Below are 17,509 nucleotides of genomic sequence, written 5' to 3' on the forward strand. Positions count from 1 at the left end.
AGAGCAGAGTAATACCACAGTAATTTGAACAGTCTGATTTAACTCCTTTTTTCTTATACAAGGTGATGATGACTGCATCACGAAGGTCTGATGGGAGTTTGCCTAGTTCCCAACAGCGCACCACAAACTCGTGAAATTTAGCATGGAGAGCAAGGCCCCCATGTTTCCAGATTTCAGGTGGAATTCCATCAACCCCAGCTGTCTTGCCAGTTTTCACCTGTTGTATAGCCTTAAGGGTTTCTCCCAAAGTGGGGGCAATATCCAAAATCATCCTTCACTGGTTGTTGTGGGATGGACTGAATTGTTGAGTCTTGAACTACACGGCTAGTACTGAAGAGAGTCTGAAAGTGTTCAGACCATCGATTCAGAATGGAGGTTTTATCTGTCAGAAGCGTTTGACCATCAGCGCTGAGTAGAGGGCTTTGTACCTGGTATGTAGGCCCGTATGCTGTTTTCAAGGCCTCATAGAATCCTCTGTGATCACCTGTATCTGCGCATAATTGAATTTTTTCAGCTAGACTGATCCACCACTTATTCTGGATGTCATGAAGTTTCTGTTGGAGCTTGCTGCATGCAAGACGAAAGGTCGTTTTTCTTACATGACAGGAAGGCTGAGCAAGATGTGCTTGGTGAGCGGTTCTCTTTTTCCTCAACAATTCCTGGATCTCTTGATTGTTTTCATCAAACCAGTCCTTGTTCTTCTTGAAGGAGAACCCTAAGGATTCTTCAGAGGATTGCAGGATGCTGTTTTTAATACAGTGCCAAATTGTTTCAGGAGAGGAACCTGTAGAATCTATGGAATGGTTTTCGAGCCTAGTTTGAAGATATGCCTGGAATCTGTCTCTCACTGTGGCTGATTGGAGATTGTTAACTTGGAGTCTCCTCCTTGGGATACTGCCCCTTTTAGGTTTGAATTACAAACTGAAGTTTACAGCGCACCAGTTGATGGTCTGTTTGGCATTCTAAACTGGGCATCATGCGGGTATGGTGGACATCGCAGACATCCCTCCGTCGCACCAAGACATAATCAATGAGGTGCCAAAGCTTAGATCTAGGATGCATCCAGGTTGTCTTCAGACTATTTTTCTGTTGAAAGATAGTATTAGTGATGGTGAGTTGCTGCTCCACACAGAATTCTAGCAGAAAGTGACCATTATTGTTGCAGTTTCCAACACCATGCTTGCCTAAGACTCCTTTCCAGGCTTCAAAGTTCTTACCTACTCTGGCATTGAAATCACCAAGGATAATGATCTTGTCATCTGCAGGAACCTTTTGGGTAAGGCGGTGCAGGTCGGTGTAAAATTTATCTTTTTCGGCAGGGTCAGCTTGGAGAGTTGGGGCATATATACTAAAAAGGGCAACGTGTTGCTTTTTGTGTAATGGAAGGCGTAGGGAGATAATGCGGTCAGAGTGACCTGTCAGCAGATTTTCGAGTTTAGGAACAATAGAGTTTTTGATCATGAAGCCAACTCCTGAAAGATGCTTTTCGTTTCTGGGTTTACCTGACCAAAAGAGTGTATAACCGGCACCATGTTCTCTAAGGCTGCCTTCTTCATGGAGATGAACTTCACTGAGAGCAGCAATGTCGATGTTGAGACGAGTCAGTTCATGGGCAATTAGGGCAGAACGACGCTCAGGATGTCCACTATCCGCACAATCGAGCATGGTTCTGATATTCCAACATGCTAGAGTTAATTTAGGTACACCTTTTGAGGCGGGTGCATGCGTTTCCATGAGAAAATGCAATACTTAATTAAATAATACTTATTAGAGCAAGAGTGCGCATAACAATACACAGAACTGCAAAACAGTGACCAAAACAGATGGCCAAAGAGACAAGCCCAGAGGAATTAATGACAAGCATATATCCTTAACAATCCATCAGATTAATGAAAGTTATGACTAAATTTAATACCTATGTTTCAGTAGTGGCCTGCAGACTTTTTCTGTCAATTCTTAGCAATGAAAACAAGAATATTAGGCTTTTCATTGCAGATATGAAGCTGTGATTTTATTAACAATACTTAGCATAAAACTATTAATAACTGCAAGTAACTCAATACAAATAAACCCTGTAATACTTAACAGTTCAGAGAACAAACCTGGTGTAAATTGTTTCAACTTAGGAGAATCTCCCTGGCCCTCCAGCTTCTCCCATCTTACAGCTTCTGGCTTCTTCATTTTTATCTCAACCTACAAAACACGAGACAAAGAACAACTTAATCCAGATGGTAAACAGTTCTGTCAAATAGCTCCAAAGCAGTTGGATCCTGCAGCTGTAAAAAAATACATATATTTGGTTTTAGAAAAAGAGCCTCTGATGTGAAGCCTGTATTGTAGCAAGATTTACCTCCCTAACAAGATGAAGTTACTTGAGTTCAAGTCACACATTAACCAAGCTCTTATGTGGCTGCACAGCTCTTGTACCCTTTTGCTTACAACCAGTTAACTTTCTTTTGTTTACTATTCACTTAATTTTTTTTGTAAACTATGGCATCCCAAAAGTAATGATCAATTCCAATGTCTCTACGCTGCCAGGCACCAAGGTGATATTATCTTTCAAGCATCCCTTTCTTGCCAGTCAACTCTAATAATTAAACAGTGGTTTTGAAAGACTACAAAATCCAACTTTATCTAAGTTTACATTTCATTTACCAAAACATTTCATGTTTGATGTGTAGTACACAAACCAGAGAAACACCCTGAGACTATGCAGATCTTCCCACTGGAGAAATTCAGAAGCTGTGTTCATTTGGTTCAATGAACAAACACAGCTATGAAGAAAACTGTCTAGTATTCATTGACAAAACTGGCAATTAAAAATGGATATGGTTGCAACTACCATAGGAGAAATAAAATTATTCACAACTACATATAATCCCTTTAGACAACCATACTGAAATGTTTCTTATTAATTAACCTTCTCCTTTGGTTACAGGGTTACGAAGTTGCAAAACAATGTCTGCAAAACAAGGACTGTCTAACGTCACTCCAATTCATTTAAGGAAATGTCACAAAGTTCATGTGATGCTATTAATTAACTGAAATTGCTTACTAAACTTCAGCAGTTCCTTATTTGTGAACAGCTCAGCAGAGGTAAGTTCTTAGTTCTATCCAAAGCCACTACAACCTGGGGATCCCTGCAGACCCAGGAACAAAGGCACCACTGTAAGAGCTAAGCTCAGATTCAAACAGCAAGCTCCTTGCACAGCATCATGCTGATCTGAAATTTTAACTTTATTTAATCCATTCTTCGAATCAATCACTGGTAAGCAATAATGAAATGAGCTCACCGAAGTTTCAAAGCTTCCATGTCTGCAATCATGCCGCATTTTAAGAATCAGAATATTCATTTATGATTGTTTCTTTTTTTTTCCCCCTGGGGAAGCTACCATTTCTCTACGCAAGCTTAAATACTTAATTTCCACAACTAACTTGTACTGAGAACAACAAAAAGTTTAAGATATGAGGTATGGAATGCCCTTCAAGGCAGGGGAGGGTTTCAGTAAATTTGTAAGTCCAACATCCCCATATGTTTGACTTCCCATTCCCTGAATCCGTTGGATTTTCAATGTTTTTAGCCACTTTACAAGTCACAAATTAAGTATCAGAGTATGTGTTTTTAAAATAAAGTTGTAGAACCAAAAATAACCAAATAAAATTAAAATATTGTGTTAGGTCTTGATGCCCAACCTACTGTCCCTAAAGAAGGGCTGTATTCCAGAGTTTATTATCACAATCTGTAAGAATGCAGAGATTTCTACTAAACTGTGCAGAAGAAGCATTCAAACTGTGCCAATAATTATTCTTCAATAAAACAAAAGAACTCAGCAAAGCTGCCTCCACTGGACTTTTTTAAAATCACTTTGGAAATTACAACCTAAAATTTTAATTTTTAGCACCTACACTCATAAATTTAATGCTCTGCCATTAGCTTAAGGAAGCAAAAAGAAATTTGTATATCTACATATAAGACAATCACGTAGTTCCACAAGTGGCAGCACTAGCAGGGTTTCTTCCCCCAATGGATTTGGATCTCATGAGTCAAACATTTAAGTTAATTAGCTACTTACAAAGGCACTAATTAGTTACAAGCAAAAAGTGAGTATTAATTTAAAAGAACCTGTCTCTACTCTGCTTATGTAAACTCTTCTCAACCTGAGGAAACCCTATTATCACTTGGGTTGCGTATTTAAGTTGAGGAGGCTCTAATTTTAACACTCTGATTATTAGCGCATCCCTGGCTGCGTTTAAAAAAAAGCAAATGCTTGATACTGAAATTCTCAGCCCTATACCTCTTCAGTTTCTCTGTTTCTTCTTTCACTATCTTCTCTTGCTCTTACACTTCAGGCTTTCCATAAGTATCATTCGGTATCTCAAGTACAGACTATTTCATCCACACCAAATATGACCTCTAATGCAACACAATGCTTGATGTAAGCTACTACACATGGACTTTTTTCTAGTCAGAATACAGTACACCTCAAAGAGCCCTTATAAAGACCTTTGGCTATTCCCCAGAGTACTGTGCCCATGCATAAAAAAAAAGAAACTAAGAAAGAACTTAACTTTTGCTGCTGCAGTAATTCCCCTTCTCCTTTTTTAATCTGCTAGCTCTTCCACTTTCCTCTCTGAAACTGTTCCTAAGCCAATACCACATGACAAACATCCCTAAAGAAAAGCAAATGATACAAACTAATTCCCAGTGTAAGATGCAGATTTCTTAAATCTAAACCATTTCAACCCTACCAAGTTACAAGTATAGACAGCTGAAGGACTGAGACAGAACGTATTTCTGACATGATTAAACTTCTACCCCATCTATTCCATCCACTTCAATTGAAGTTACTCATTAGGCCAAGTGGCAGGCAGGAGCAAAACTAGGGAAATCATTAACTTCATACCATTATACAACCACATTTTCCAAAAATATAAAGCTATGAAACTCTGCTTCTGAAGGCACATATTTCTTCAACTTGAGAGCTTTATTTGATCCAAGGAAGAACAACTTTGCAAGTCCCAATTATGTGCACAAATGGCAATAAATACATTTTAATGAATGTTTTAAAACAGATACTAATAGCTATCACACAGAAAAGTAACACATCAGTACGGACATTTGTGTCATATCTAGCACACAAGTACTGTTAGCTTTTTCTCCCCTTTGAAAAAAATTCATTTGAGCAAGAGAAATACATCAACACTCTGCCAACTCCTTTGATTTAACATTTATATTTCATAAAACGTATGCCTGTGTGCCTTGTGCCAACTTTAGAATAAAATACAGAAAAATTTAACTGCAAATTAAATGCTTTGCATGTCACTTAAGGACAAGCCTAATTCCTCAACTTCTCCTTGTAGCTCATGCTGTGCAGCCAACTGACCATCCTGGTAGCCCTCCACTAGGACTTGCTCCACTGCACTAGTGCCTTTCTTGCACTGGGAAGCCTAAAACTGGACACAGTACTCCAAGTCTGTAAAAACTTCCAGTGCAGATATAATAAACTTTCTCTTTTCATTTTTAAGTCCCTTGTATTTGGGGTTCAAAGACAGCAAAGCAAAGAGGAAAAGAAACATGGAATTTTGAGAGTAATTCATGCACTACTTGTTTGAAATACTGTCTTGAGAGAAACCTAACCCTCTGAGAAGAGGGTCAAATGGGGGATCTATTGTCTAGAAGAAATTCCACCCACAGGGAAGAGACACAGGTAAATTTCTACTCAGAGTTTTCTAGTCATAAAAGTATTCAATTTTTTAAAGCCTGTCAGAGATTTAGATACAGATGTTTGCAGCTTAATCCAAGTGCTAGCTATCAGAAAAGATGTCACAGAGTTACTCTCAAAAGCTATCGTGAACCATTTCATTGACAGCAAAAAAACACAAAACCCCCTTATTTAACATGATTGGCGTAAAAGAGCATTTAATATATTTTAAAGAAATAATTTCTCCATTTATCTTTTGCTAAAGATCAACACAACACTAATTAGCCAACATTAATTTTCTAGGTTTCTGCTAAAGTTTAAACCTCCAGTGAACTAGATTTCACTTGAACTCACATTCTGGGACAGACATCGTCAGTTTAACTGAGATACATTAAAAGGGAAAGAATTTTTATCTTCCTCCCTAAAAGGAGATTGTGGTGTACACGGATAAGCTGCAAGATTTTTTTTCTAATTTCTACTTTTTTTTTTATATTTTACAGTCCATGCTATGGGACTCGACAAATTTCTGTCAAGCTCTGATCAGATGGATGAAGGAAATCAGAACTGGCAAAGCTTAAGTAGCAGTTCAGTTGTTGATTTTGAGATCCATCAAAAATACCCTTTTCAATTCTGATGTTCTGCTATATCAAACACGTGAAAATAAGAATTCAGGGTTTCTAATCAACTACTTCATTATTTACTGAACTACTGACTGCCTCGGCCAAGTTGTACATTTTAAATGTTTAGAGCTGTCCTTTTTTACGGTCATCTCATGAATTTTGTAGGACAAAATAGCACAGTCTTCTAAAAATGTATGACCTATTCAAACTTAGTGCTAAGAGCACATTCACTTACAGTTTTGGTATCCTAGTTATTCAAAAACCTTTTATATATCGCTTATAGTCTAAATTCCAAGATCTTTGGTCCATAACTTGAAATTAAACATATTAGGATGAAATGAACTCTACAGTGTTATCACGCATAAATGATAATTAAGACATTTATTCTATAGGGAGTATACTGCAACAGAAGAGATTTATCGTGTGCCCTTTATTTTCTTTGCCAGGCATGTACTATAGAGCACTGAGGCAAAAAAGGTTCAAGTTTCCTCCTACTGGTCATATATTGCCAACACTTATTACATTTTTGAATTTCAGAGAAGAAGCAATACAGATCATTTAGGTATTCTAAAGCCATATGTCACTGCATCCCAGTGCATGTAAACCATCACTATCCCAATAGTTCTTAAATTCATCTTTTCTCAAGACAGATAAAAACATATGCATAGTTTTCTTTTATGCATTTAAATAAAGCATGGGCACTGACTTCTATGCTTTCAGTTCTCAGAGTATTACAAAGTTTAAATTTGCCTCACATCCATCTGAATTCATACATAAGGAAAAAAAAAATCAAAGTTATTTTGAGCCAAGTAAATATCATACCAATCATTGGGGAGGTTTTCTTATGGTCTGTCCAGGAAATTGCTCCAACTACACCTGCCTAAAAGGTGCAAGATATTTCAGAAAAGTGCCTAACTCATATTAACTATCAGTTTACAACTTACAGAAAATGTGCAAGAGTGGGAGATATCAATCTGCCTGAAAGCCACACAGAGAAAACAAATACACAAGAGCAACAAATGTATGCATTCAAGTGCCTGCAAGCAATTTAATGAAAATATCCAAAACAAGAAACTATCTTTTAAGGATTGGACTGCAACAGTAAGAACCAACTTCAGTTAAAATAAATCTGTTCCTCTGTTTATCTATTTGTGTATGCTGGCCTCTGAATAGAGACTCTGATGACAGACCAGGAGCGTGTGAAATAGTTCCACTCTTTGTCTTTTTCTTTACATTCAGCAACTAGCATCAGTTCCAGTTAGCTTCACAGGATATTTCAGAGTTTGCAAAGCAAAATATTGGTCTGAGTTAAAAAACAACATTCCACTGATGAACACAACCATATTCTTGGCATGAAGCTGCTGAGTGTGCTTCCAGCTCAGACATCTCTATTAAGCAACAAATGTCAACTGTAAAAGAGGCTGAGGATTTCTAACACCTCCCCTGTTTGTAGCACAACTTTGATCTGTAATTAAAGGACAGTTCTAAGGTAAAGCAACCCCTTTTATGACTTTTTCAAATGGCTCTAAATTGCTGCAAGTCATTGCTTGCACAAAGCCCAAGCCACTAAAAACTGAGAACTCATAGTAATTGACCCTAGACTATTTGTAGATGGGGAGAAATAGAGAAAGCACCAGCTCAAGTTTCCTTCAAGCTCATAAACACATGTGCTATAAGTACATACCCATCTTCACTCTCCCCTTCAAGTCTAAGGAGAAGAAAATCCCAGGCATCACATAAAACACATCAGAAGACCTGGGGAAACTGCTCATATTACACAAGTTTTCAAGAGAACATTGCAGAGTATTCCCCTGGAATCCCAAATACATGGACTGATAGACTGAACAGAAGAGGGAAAAGAAAGGGAACTTAGAAATCCTTACACTGTTTGTGCATTTCCACTTTTTTGACAAATTTTCTGGACAGACACAGATCAGCTAGTTTTGTCTTAAACATATTAGTTACTCATTTAAAGTTTTTATGCCTTTTTTCCCTTTATGAAGGAAGAATGATGACAGTACTTATACTTTGCTACAGGATAACTGCACATACACAACTTCCAAAGAGCAAACTTGGTCCAGCCTTTATATTTTGGCTCCCTCTCCTGGAAAGAAGTAAAAAACCAAGTAGCACCATTTAAAGTACCTTCCTCCTATTAAATGCTGAATGCAACGAGCAGTTTTCAGCGTGGAAGTTTTTCTCCCACATCATCCAACACCAGAACACAACTGAGGGTGACCACCAGAACACACAAAATCCTATCTATGGTATACAAAGCCATGCTACATACAAACACGAGGTCAGCTTCCATTTTTAAGACACAAATTTCAAATTTATATACTGCTTTTTGGAGGAGCTGTTATTTTTTGCTTGATCAGATTACTATAGTCAGACAGATAAGGAGTACAACCAATAACATCAATTGATTTAGTTATGATCTATCTACTGTGCTGTTCATGTACAATGTGCTATGCAGATTGTACCAATACCCTCAAGAAAATGGCTCAGTATGGTGGTATTCAGCAGTTTCTCACACAAACACTAACCTGAAGCTTTAGATCATCAGAATTATATGCTGAACACCACCAGGTAATTCTAAGTAACTTGCAAACTAAATGCGAGTAGGAGCCATAATTATCTCAAAGCTGAACTTCCAGGTAGTGTTATCTACTGAACAGCAGATAAACTTTTGAATTAGGTAAAATAAAAATGGCCTCAAGTATGGCAGTAACACATACAGTTACTATTAGAGGCAGCCTGTATCATCTCTAAAACTGTTGACATTTGGAGAATATACAACACTAGAGAATGCACGAAGAAAGAGATGTAAGATTTTTTTCTCTTAAGTGGACTTCGCTCACATATTACGCTGTTCTTGAGTTGGCATCAAATATTTTTCCTCTTCTAACTCACAGCTTGAAGTCAAAGTCTGCAGATGATAAACACTAATTTACTTCTGCTCAAACAGAAATCATTCGAACAGCTCAAAACATCTATTTATGCTACCTCTGTACCACTTGCTAGTTCTGTTCTTTTCCAAACAGAATTTGTATCTCAGAGCAAGACACAGCATGGACTGATTGAAAGGTATAATTTTAATTTCACTGATGGAACAGAAACAATTCTTATGCAATCAACTGCGTTTTTCACCACTGTCAACGCTCCCTGAAAGAACCAATCCCAGAGTCTTGAAGTTCTCTCTGCTCTTTGTAGTTACTTTAGAATTTGTAGTTCTGCAAATACAGTTCAGGCTATTTTCTCCTCCTGAATTTGCATCTTTACCTTTATGCCTTTGCATTTGTCAAGTGATGATCAATTTCAAGCAGTATCAAGGAAGCCCTCTATTGCTCCTCTTAGTTCCAAAATACACAGGATTGTTCTACTATCTGCCACTTCTGTTGTTTCATCTTTTATCCATTAAATTTATTAGTTTTACAAAGTTCATGGGAAACCTAAACTATCTACCACATAACCTGCTCATACATTTCACTGTTTCCTCATCTATTTCCTGATATAATGGAAAAAAAAAAAAGGCCAGACTCTGTTGCCCAGCGAAGACTACATAATGCTAATGGCAACATGGCTCACACATTCAAAGCAGCAGCACAAAATAAAGCAGTGTGAACAAATGCAGTTATTTTTACCTGAAATTATTTATCCACAGGAATAGATCTGTTTCTATCCCATGAAAACTCAATGTCTTTAACAGTGTGTAGTAAAAAGTTCATATAATTGAGAAGATTATGAGATTATGTCTCTCTTTCAAAGTCCTTACAAAAGGACTTCATGTAAACACTAAAAAAATAATTTGTGAAGGGTTTGAGATGCTCTAATCAATTAGATAGTTTATTCAAATAACTGCACATTTCCCATACTGCTCATAAGAACGAAGTACATACACAAAACCTAAGAAAAGAAATCTGCATTTCTATCATTTAAATACCAAGGTTGCACCATTCCTAAAGTGCTTAATATTTTTCAAAGTAAAATATTCTAAACCTGTAAAGAAGTCTTTGCATGCTTAACATAGACCTGCTTTTAATTTTTTTTTCTTCAGCCAGACTCCATCTGGTGGTCGGAACAGGAACCAGCTGGGGCACCATTTAAACTGTATTCCTTCACTATGCCTTCACTGATGGCCTTATACTACTTTTTTCTGCAAAAATAAGAACATGTTGAAGCACTGACTTCTGTAGTTAGATCACCCTCTGTGTTCCCTCTTATCCCATTTAGTCTCAAAAATATTCTCTCACAAATCTTTAGGAACATTTGAAAAGTAAATGCAAAATATTTACAGTTCAGACACTGCCTGAACATCACTAACGCTTTCAGCCTACTTTTGGAACATCAACCTAAACCAGGCTCTAGACTACTAGAGATTATTTCAGAGATAAACCCAGGCTAGAGATGGCAGTGTAGAAAGACAAAGTGAATTTCACAGTGCTCAGTAGCATGTAGCTGCTTCCTAAGAAAGTAACAGTAAACTTCAAGACAAAAGGAAAAGTGTAACACAAGCTGGGTAAGAACATAAGGCAAATAGGACCTCACAGCTACCCTTCTTGACAAGGTTCGTGCTCATTCCACTCAAATTTATATAAATACTAATGGACTGGTACATTTTCTACATACTTTGAGAACTTCACTTACTCCCCACAGCGTAAGAGCGCACATGGTTCAATCGCACAACCTGCCTGGCTTCCTTAGTGCAAGGACTGAGAAAACAAGACCAACTTTCTGTGATAATCCTCTCATGCCATCTTCAAGTCCCTTGTCCCTGAAATGATGCAAGAACTATTATAGGTACCTTTCTGAGAAGGAAACAGGTAAAATGGAACACGAGTACACAAGAGAATTTCCATAAGCTCTGCAGAACCACTACGGAAACACAGGGGAAGAATCAACATCACATTCCAGCACCAGGGATTGAGGCTTGGGTCAGTGGATAAAGCACATATCTGTCTATCGGTTATGCCAAGAATAAATGCTATGCCAGACCACTGACTGTTTCTGATTTTTCTATACTGGTAATACAGAACAAACAGGATGCTGAGACAGAAGCATTCCCTCATACCATGCAAGTTTCAAGTGTCTCCAAGCATGTACTATTTCCACCAACAGCATGGAATGCACTCTCTTGAAAAGCCATGAGCACTTAATCTCATGGTTAACCTTTACCAGGAAGAAGTCATAAAAGCGTAAAGAACTATTTCAACACTGAAATTTTCAAAGTCTGACTTTTATTTCTTGGGCACCAAAAGGTAACAGTGGTTCACAAGGCAATACTGTCTCCTGAAAGTTTTGCAAAAAGGCATTCATACTTTCCTAATACCTCTATTTTAATCATGAAGATCACAGTCTTCTTTCTACAGCAACAAGTGAAAGAATCCTCAGCATAACTCCATCATTTGCACTTCAATAAGCACCGTCATATTACTACTTCTGATATTTGCACAAGTTTAGAAAGCCTCTCACTACCTGAAAGGCACCTTGAAGAAAGAAAAAGCACTCCTATATGAAAAGCAAGATATTATAACTATTGCAGAGAGATGGAGCAGAAACTATCTCAAAATCAGAACAGTCAAAGAGATAATTTACACTTTAAGAAGCTTACCTTTGTTGAAAGCACTTTAAATGTACTTTGCTCTGGCACTACAGAATGAAGAAGATCAAGCTTTAAGTTGAAGCTTTCGCCTGATGGAAGTCTCACTGATGCATTCACCTGTTAAAAGTTAAAAAAACATATCAGGTCATCTTTGGCAGCAGTTCCATTTTCAAGTAAAGGACTGTCATTTGGCACCAAGATTATCATCAAGTGATTAAATTAACATAATTTCAGGTGATGTCATTAAATTACTGCATTATTTGACATGTTGTTTCTAAAATATAGTAGAAAATGAACAGGAAATTTTACTTCTTGCCACAAGTATTCACAACCCCTGTTACCTTGTCAGCTTGATTTGTGCTCTTTGGGGAAACAATTATTCAGCAAATGAAGTATCAATATGTTAATAGTGGAACATGAAAACAATCTGCAACTTCTCTTCTAATATATGTAAACTACATGGCAAGTGCTCACACAATTTTAAGAACCTAAAGCAGATAATAACAACTATTTCTAGCAGTTCATGAAGTATCAACTTAGTTAAGAACCTAACTCTTCAGTATTCTCAGCTAAATTAAACACGAACTTCATTGGTACAACATATGGTATTTCATTGAAGAGATTACTGCACTTCCTTAAAATACATATTTTGCTGCTATGAACAATTTTAGTGATGTCAAAAGCAAAAAAATCCCACGGACCAATGTTCATTCTTTTTCTATAATCATCCTAAAACAAGATATTACTCATTTATACCTATTTTTAGAATACCTCATCTGTCTGTTGCCACTCCAGATGCATGTGTACTCTAACATTTAAGTCCAGACCACTTTTTCTTCTATCCCCCCCAACGCAGAGGCAGCTGAAAAGCAGATGTTCCCTCTACAGCATGCACAGCACACTACTGCTTGTGTATCAGTCCTATGGACACTGCTGTGACACTGATCCAGGTTCACTTGACGGGGCACATGCACAAATACAGTTTAACTGTACACAAAACAAGCTCAGAGAGAAGACCATCCGTACCATACCATTCTTTTCATGCTACTACAGCACATAATGTTCACTGGTTTAAGTACTACATCTTAGGCAATTCAGGGATAAATATCAATAACCAATACAAATCACCTCTTTCTCCGAAAACTGCACACTGACGTCATCCTTCTGCGCATTCTTGACCATTATAGTCACAATTACTTGAGATTCTGTTTGGTACCAGTCATATCTAAAAAAAGAAAAAAAGGGAAAAACTGACTGCAAAGAGCTAAACAGATGAATAGCAAAACCTGCAGCAGTACCTCATGTAGGTTGTTAATGGGTGAGAGAAGACATATAAAGGAAGATTTCTTCCCCTTCCTCTGAAAAAGCAGTTGCAAAATTGACAAGATAACTAGTTAAAGAACAAGTAACTTTTAAATTAAGCAGCATTATCAAAATTAGATCACTTTCTTAACCAATGTTTGGCTTCTATAAATTGAATACACTTTTTAGTTCAGGATCTTAAAAACATTACCCACACTAGGCACAATGGGACAGGCTTTGAATTAAGCTCAGCATGAGAATTAGAAACAGAAGCCAGAATGCTACTGCCCTCTATCCAGTGAGGTTTAACTCTCCTGAAAGTACCATTCAGTCTGAACAAAAGTGATGACACTGAGAAAGACTTCACTTAGACTGCCATGTTTTTAAAGTTATCCCCAAAAAATTTCTACAGTCATTATCTTGCTTCTCCAATCCCCAAGCCAAAGAGCAGTTATATGTCAATTATTTTAAATCTCATGGTAAAGCTGAAGTCAACTTACTTGATCTTTGGTGGCAGAGGTTGCTGCTGCATATTCTACTTGAAGCATATTCAGTTGGAAAGAAAGTTACATCAGTGTAAGTGAAAATATACCATGAAGTACTTTTCAAAGACACAAATAATTTTCATATCAACTGCTCCCCTTTTCTTGATTTTTGTATGACCATTAACTTACAGGTGAAGCTCTTCACTACTCTCCTAGCCATTTATGCCAGATTAAAAAAGTTTCAATTTACATTTAATATGTCAATCTGTAACTCAGAATATATTGGTCAGTCATTTTAAAAATAGTTAAGTTCATCTTTAACTCCCTTCTTCCTGGATAAGATGTATACCTGAAAAACATATAGTGACTAGGCTGTTAATCTATAAATCATGAAGGAAACCTGAAATAGGTCTAAGAGCTCAAGGTCCAACCTTTAAACATAAAAACCTTTTAACTCTGAGATTTGTCATTACATACAATCACCATGTTTTCTGTACGCTTTCTCCACCCTATTCTTAAAATATAAAAAATATAAGTAACTATTAAAGAGGGGGAAGAACACCCAATGCAAACTGCCTTTCTTTTTTTTGTCTCAAGAAAAAACAAAAGGAGAGGTCAATGTTAACATTTCTTATGAATACTTCCAATAAAGAAACCCCCGAAAGCTGAGCACATTATAGCAGAAGAAAAGCCTCCACAACCCACGTTCAAGCTTTGAGAAAAATAAAGTTACTTTCTAACAATCCCAATTAAGTTAGTACCGATACCATGAGCTGGTTAATTTGTAAATTAGGCCTCAGACGGAAAGCCAGAAAGTTAAAATTTAACTCAATAAACATACAGTAATTGCCAGATTTGTATGCCATTCCTAAGGGTTTTCAGGGTTCAAATTTTCCAACCTGAGTCTCAAATAAAAGCACTCATGTTTAGAAGAAAAATTAAATATTTAGAATTGCATACAATAAAAAAAGATCATTTTTAATGCCTGGAAAACCACTGAAGCACAAAAGTATGTTTTAGCTTAACAAAGAAATCGAGATAATAAACATATTAAGGAAAACATCTTACCAAATCTGTCTGTGATGCTGCAGAAAGAAAAGAGTTGCACTTTCAGAAAGAGACATATTGAACTTATGAGGCATAATCTTATTGTAGCTTTCTTCAGTTACTCCAGACATCCTGCCTTTACTCCAGTCGCAACAGTAGAAGACTTAAAAACATGTCAGTTCTACCTCTAGTACTGTGCTTTTATGACACTCTACTTTTTAACCAGACTTCAATCAGCAACTTGAGTAAAGGAACAACTCTAAGATAAAGCATGTTCTGATTAACTGAATGAACAAAATTTCCATTACTTTTCCTCACTTACCAGAAGCCAATACAGACCTTTTTTAATCAAAGCAACATCACAGCAAACATGAGTTTTAAAAAAAAAAAATCACTTTCTGAGAGTCTGCACTAGGCTTATCACCCATCCATCTATAGGGCGAGCACAAAGTTCTCATCAAATTTCTATGTCATGCTAGGCAAACTTCACTGAGGAATGAGATGAAAATTTGGCAGAGAAATTCACTTGTATGACCTAAAATATATATTGTAATACTTGCATCTAAACTATAGCTCAGTAGCCCTCTTCTAAATATTTGTTCCTAAAAATTTAAATTTAAAATTTTTAAAATTTAAAAATTTAAACTTCAGATTAAATGTTTGAAAAGAAACAAACTTTCTCTTTGCTTGTTTATAACGCACGCTGCCAAAAAGAGAGAAAGATCAAAAAAAAGGAATATTAAGCTGTAATGAAAAAAATCAGAGTTGTTGTTTTGTTGGTGGTTTGGTTTTGTTTTGCTAGTGTATCAGAGAATTAAGAAAATGGCTCAAAAAAGACAAGACAGTGAATATTCAGGATAACACCCTTGAGAGGGCAGAGAAAGCTGTCACCCAAGATAACTCTTTACAAGTAAGACTGTGCATGCCAAATCACTTAACTAATTTCTCCAAATAAAATTAAACTTGGTAAAAATATCTCACAAAGCAGAATTTTTTCATTCCTATGCAACACAAAAGGGTTCTGCTTTATTTGGTTTTTAGTGAACAGGTTGACACGAACTTGTTTTACTGTCCTGTTCTCCAGTGTGCACCACAAAGAGGAGGGAAAGTCACAACAGGCAGAGGAAAAAAACTGCATCGGTCACTCTGTTCTATCTCATTAAAATCCACAGTTTAAGCACCGTGGATAAGTTGTCAGGGGTGTCTGTCTGAAAGATGGTATGAAAGGAAACTATACTCACACTCAGTGACTACCACAGATAAGAGACCAAATTTCCACCTCTTTCCAAGTTTATATTCTGTAAGACTTGAAAATTTATTTTGATGTCAGTTTTTAGACAGCAAGGTGACACACGCTTCTACAGTTGAAATTAGTTTGCAGTTGTGTATGAAGGTAAGTTAAAATTAATTATGATTGTCTGAACTCCAGGTACTCCCCTGTCACAGTTAATTATTACACTAAAAACCTAATATTAATGTTCCTCTAAATCTGAAGTACACAAGTGCTCTGAGTGGGATTTTTTTAAAAAAACATTATTTTAAGTAAGAGGAAACTGGTGAATCTTTGAAAAACATGACACAGCTTCAAAGCACAGGGCAAATCAAATCCCTTATGAAGTAAATGTGTTTTTTCTTACCGTTTAATGTTTCTTCACATCTTTTAATCCAAATAGTAAAGGTATCATCTACATCTAGAAGAGATCAAACACAGTAACGTTAAAACTCTTCAAGCACTCCATGTACTGTATGAAGAAAAGTTCTTCTCAATTGCCAACTAGAACAAATCCATCCCAAACTTGCACCAAATTGCATCAATTTACTAAAAAAAGTAGTATTTCCTATTATCTTCTTGTAACCTCCGCCACTTCAGTGACAGAGTTTAAATAAAGTATTTTTGCACAGCTCCACTATTTAATTATATTTAATTAAATTCAAATTAATTTGTAGGACATTAGATTTTGTCTAAATAACTGACCCTCATATGCTATTGCTTTCCAGCCTGTTCAACCCTGTGTAACTGCTTAGAAAGCAAGAAGTACAGTTTTTACACATTTTTCTTCAAACTATTTTTTCAAACAGTCACACACTTCCTCTCTAGAGAAATGTCAGAAGAGATAGTCTGTTCTGGGGACAACCCAAAGTTCCGCTAGTTTTCACAAACACCAAGTATTTTCTCCAGATGGTTTCATACAAACAAACACAAATAAAGTTTCAGAAAGTTTTAAGAAATACACAGGTGCCAATTCTACCCTATGAATCAAAATCCCGGAAGCTTAGGAAGACCTTGATATTCTAGGAAGCAAGCTCCTCAGACAGAAATGAATTCAATGGAAAGCAGCTAAAAAGGTAGCAGTGTAACAACAGAGCAACCATCTTACTTCATCAAAATTCCTAGAAAAATCTTTCACAGTCAAGAAAGTAAAAAAGTGGCAACATTACTGACCAACTACTAAGAATAGCTTAACTCCCTCTCTTTTTACAACAGAGAGAATTCACACTGAGGGATTTCACACTGGAACTATCCAGCAAAGGACTTGAAGAAGGTCAACAAAGAGTTCCCAACAAACACGGATGTAACACCAAATCTGACTCCACTGCATTTATGCGAAGTATGCACCCCAACTCCTTCAAATATAAAAAGGTACATAAATTTCGAGATGCACCTGAGGTCATAAAATTGCTACCCACTCACTCCTCAAGCCATTTCCTCTTCCCTTTTCTTCTGCCATCCCACGAGACATCTTAAAAGTT

The 17,509-nt window shown here is 36.7% G+C and overlaps 1 protein-coding gene across 1 annotated transcript in view; it reads right to left on the reverse strand.

Annotated features, from left to right (window-relative positions):
• Nucleotides 1–17,509, reverse strand: part of SUGT1 (SGT1 homolog, MIS12 kinetochore complex assembly cochaperone) — a 28,900-nt gene that overhangs the window by 3,211 nt on the left and 8,180 nt on the right. The window contains exons 6-11 of the mRNA XM_064645631.1: nucleotides 16,396–16,449; nucleotides 14,780–14,796; nucleotides 13,727–13,761; nucleotides 13,053–13,149; nucleotides 11,934–12,041; nucleotides 2,103–2,193 (exon numbers count right to left, since the gene is read on the reverse strand). Of these exons, the coding sequence (XP_064501701.1) occupies nucleotides 2,103–2,193; nucleotides 11,934–12,041; nucleotides 13,053–13,149; nucleotides 13,727–13,761; nucleotides 14,780–14,796; nucleotides 16,396–16,449 (402 nt within the window). The remainder of the gene's footprint in view (nucleotides 1–2,102; nucleotides 2,194–11,933; nucleotides 12,042–13,052; nucleotides 13,150–13,726; nucleotides 13,762–14,779; nucleotides 14,797–16,395; nucleotides 16,450–17,509) is intronic.

Source organism: Pseudopipra pipra, chromosome 2 (assembly GCF_036250125.1).
Source record: "Pseudopipra pipra isolate bDixPip1 chromosome 2, bDixPip1.hap1, whole genome shotgun sequence".
Classification (NCBI taxonomy): Eukaryota; Metazoa; Chordata; class Aves; order Passeriformes; family Pipridae; genus Pseudopipra; species Pseudopipra pipra.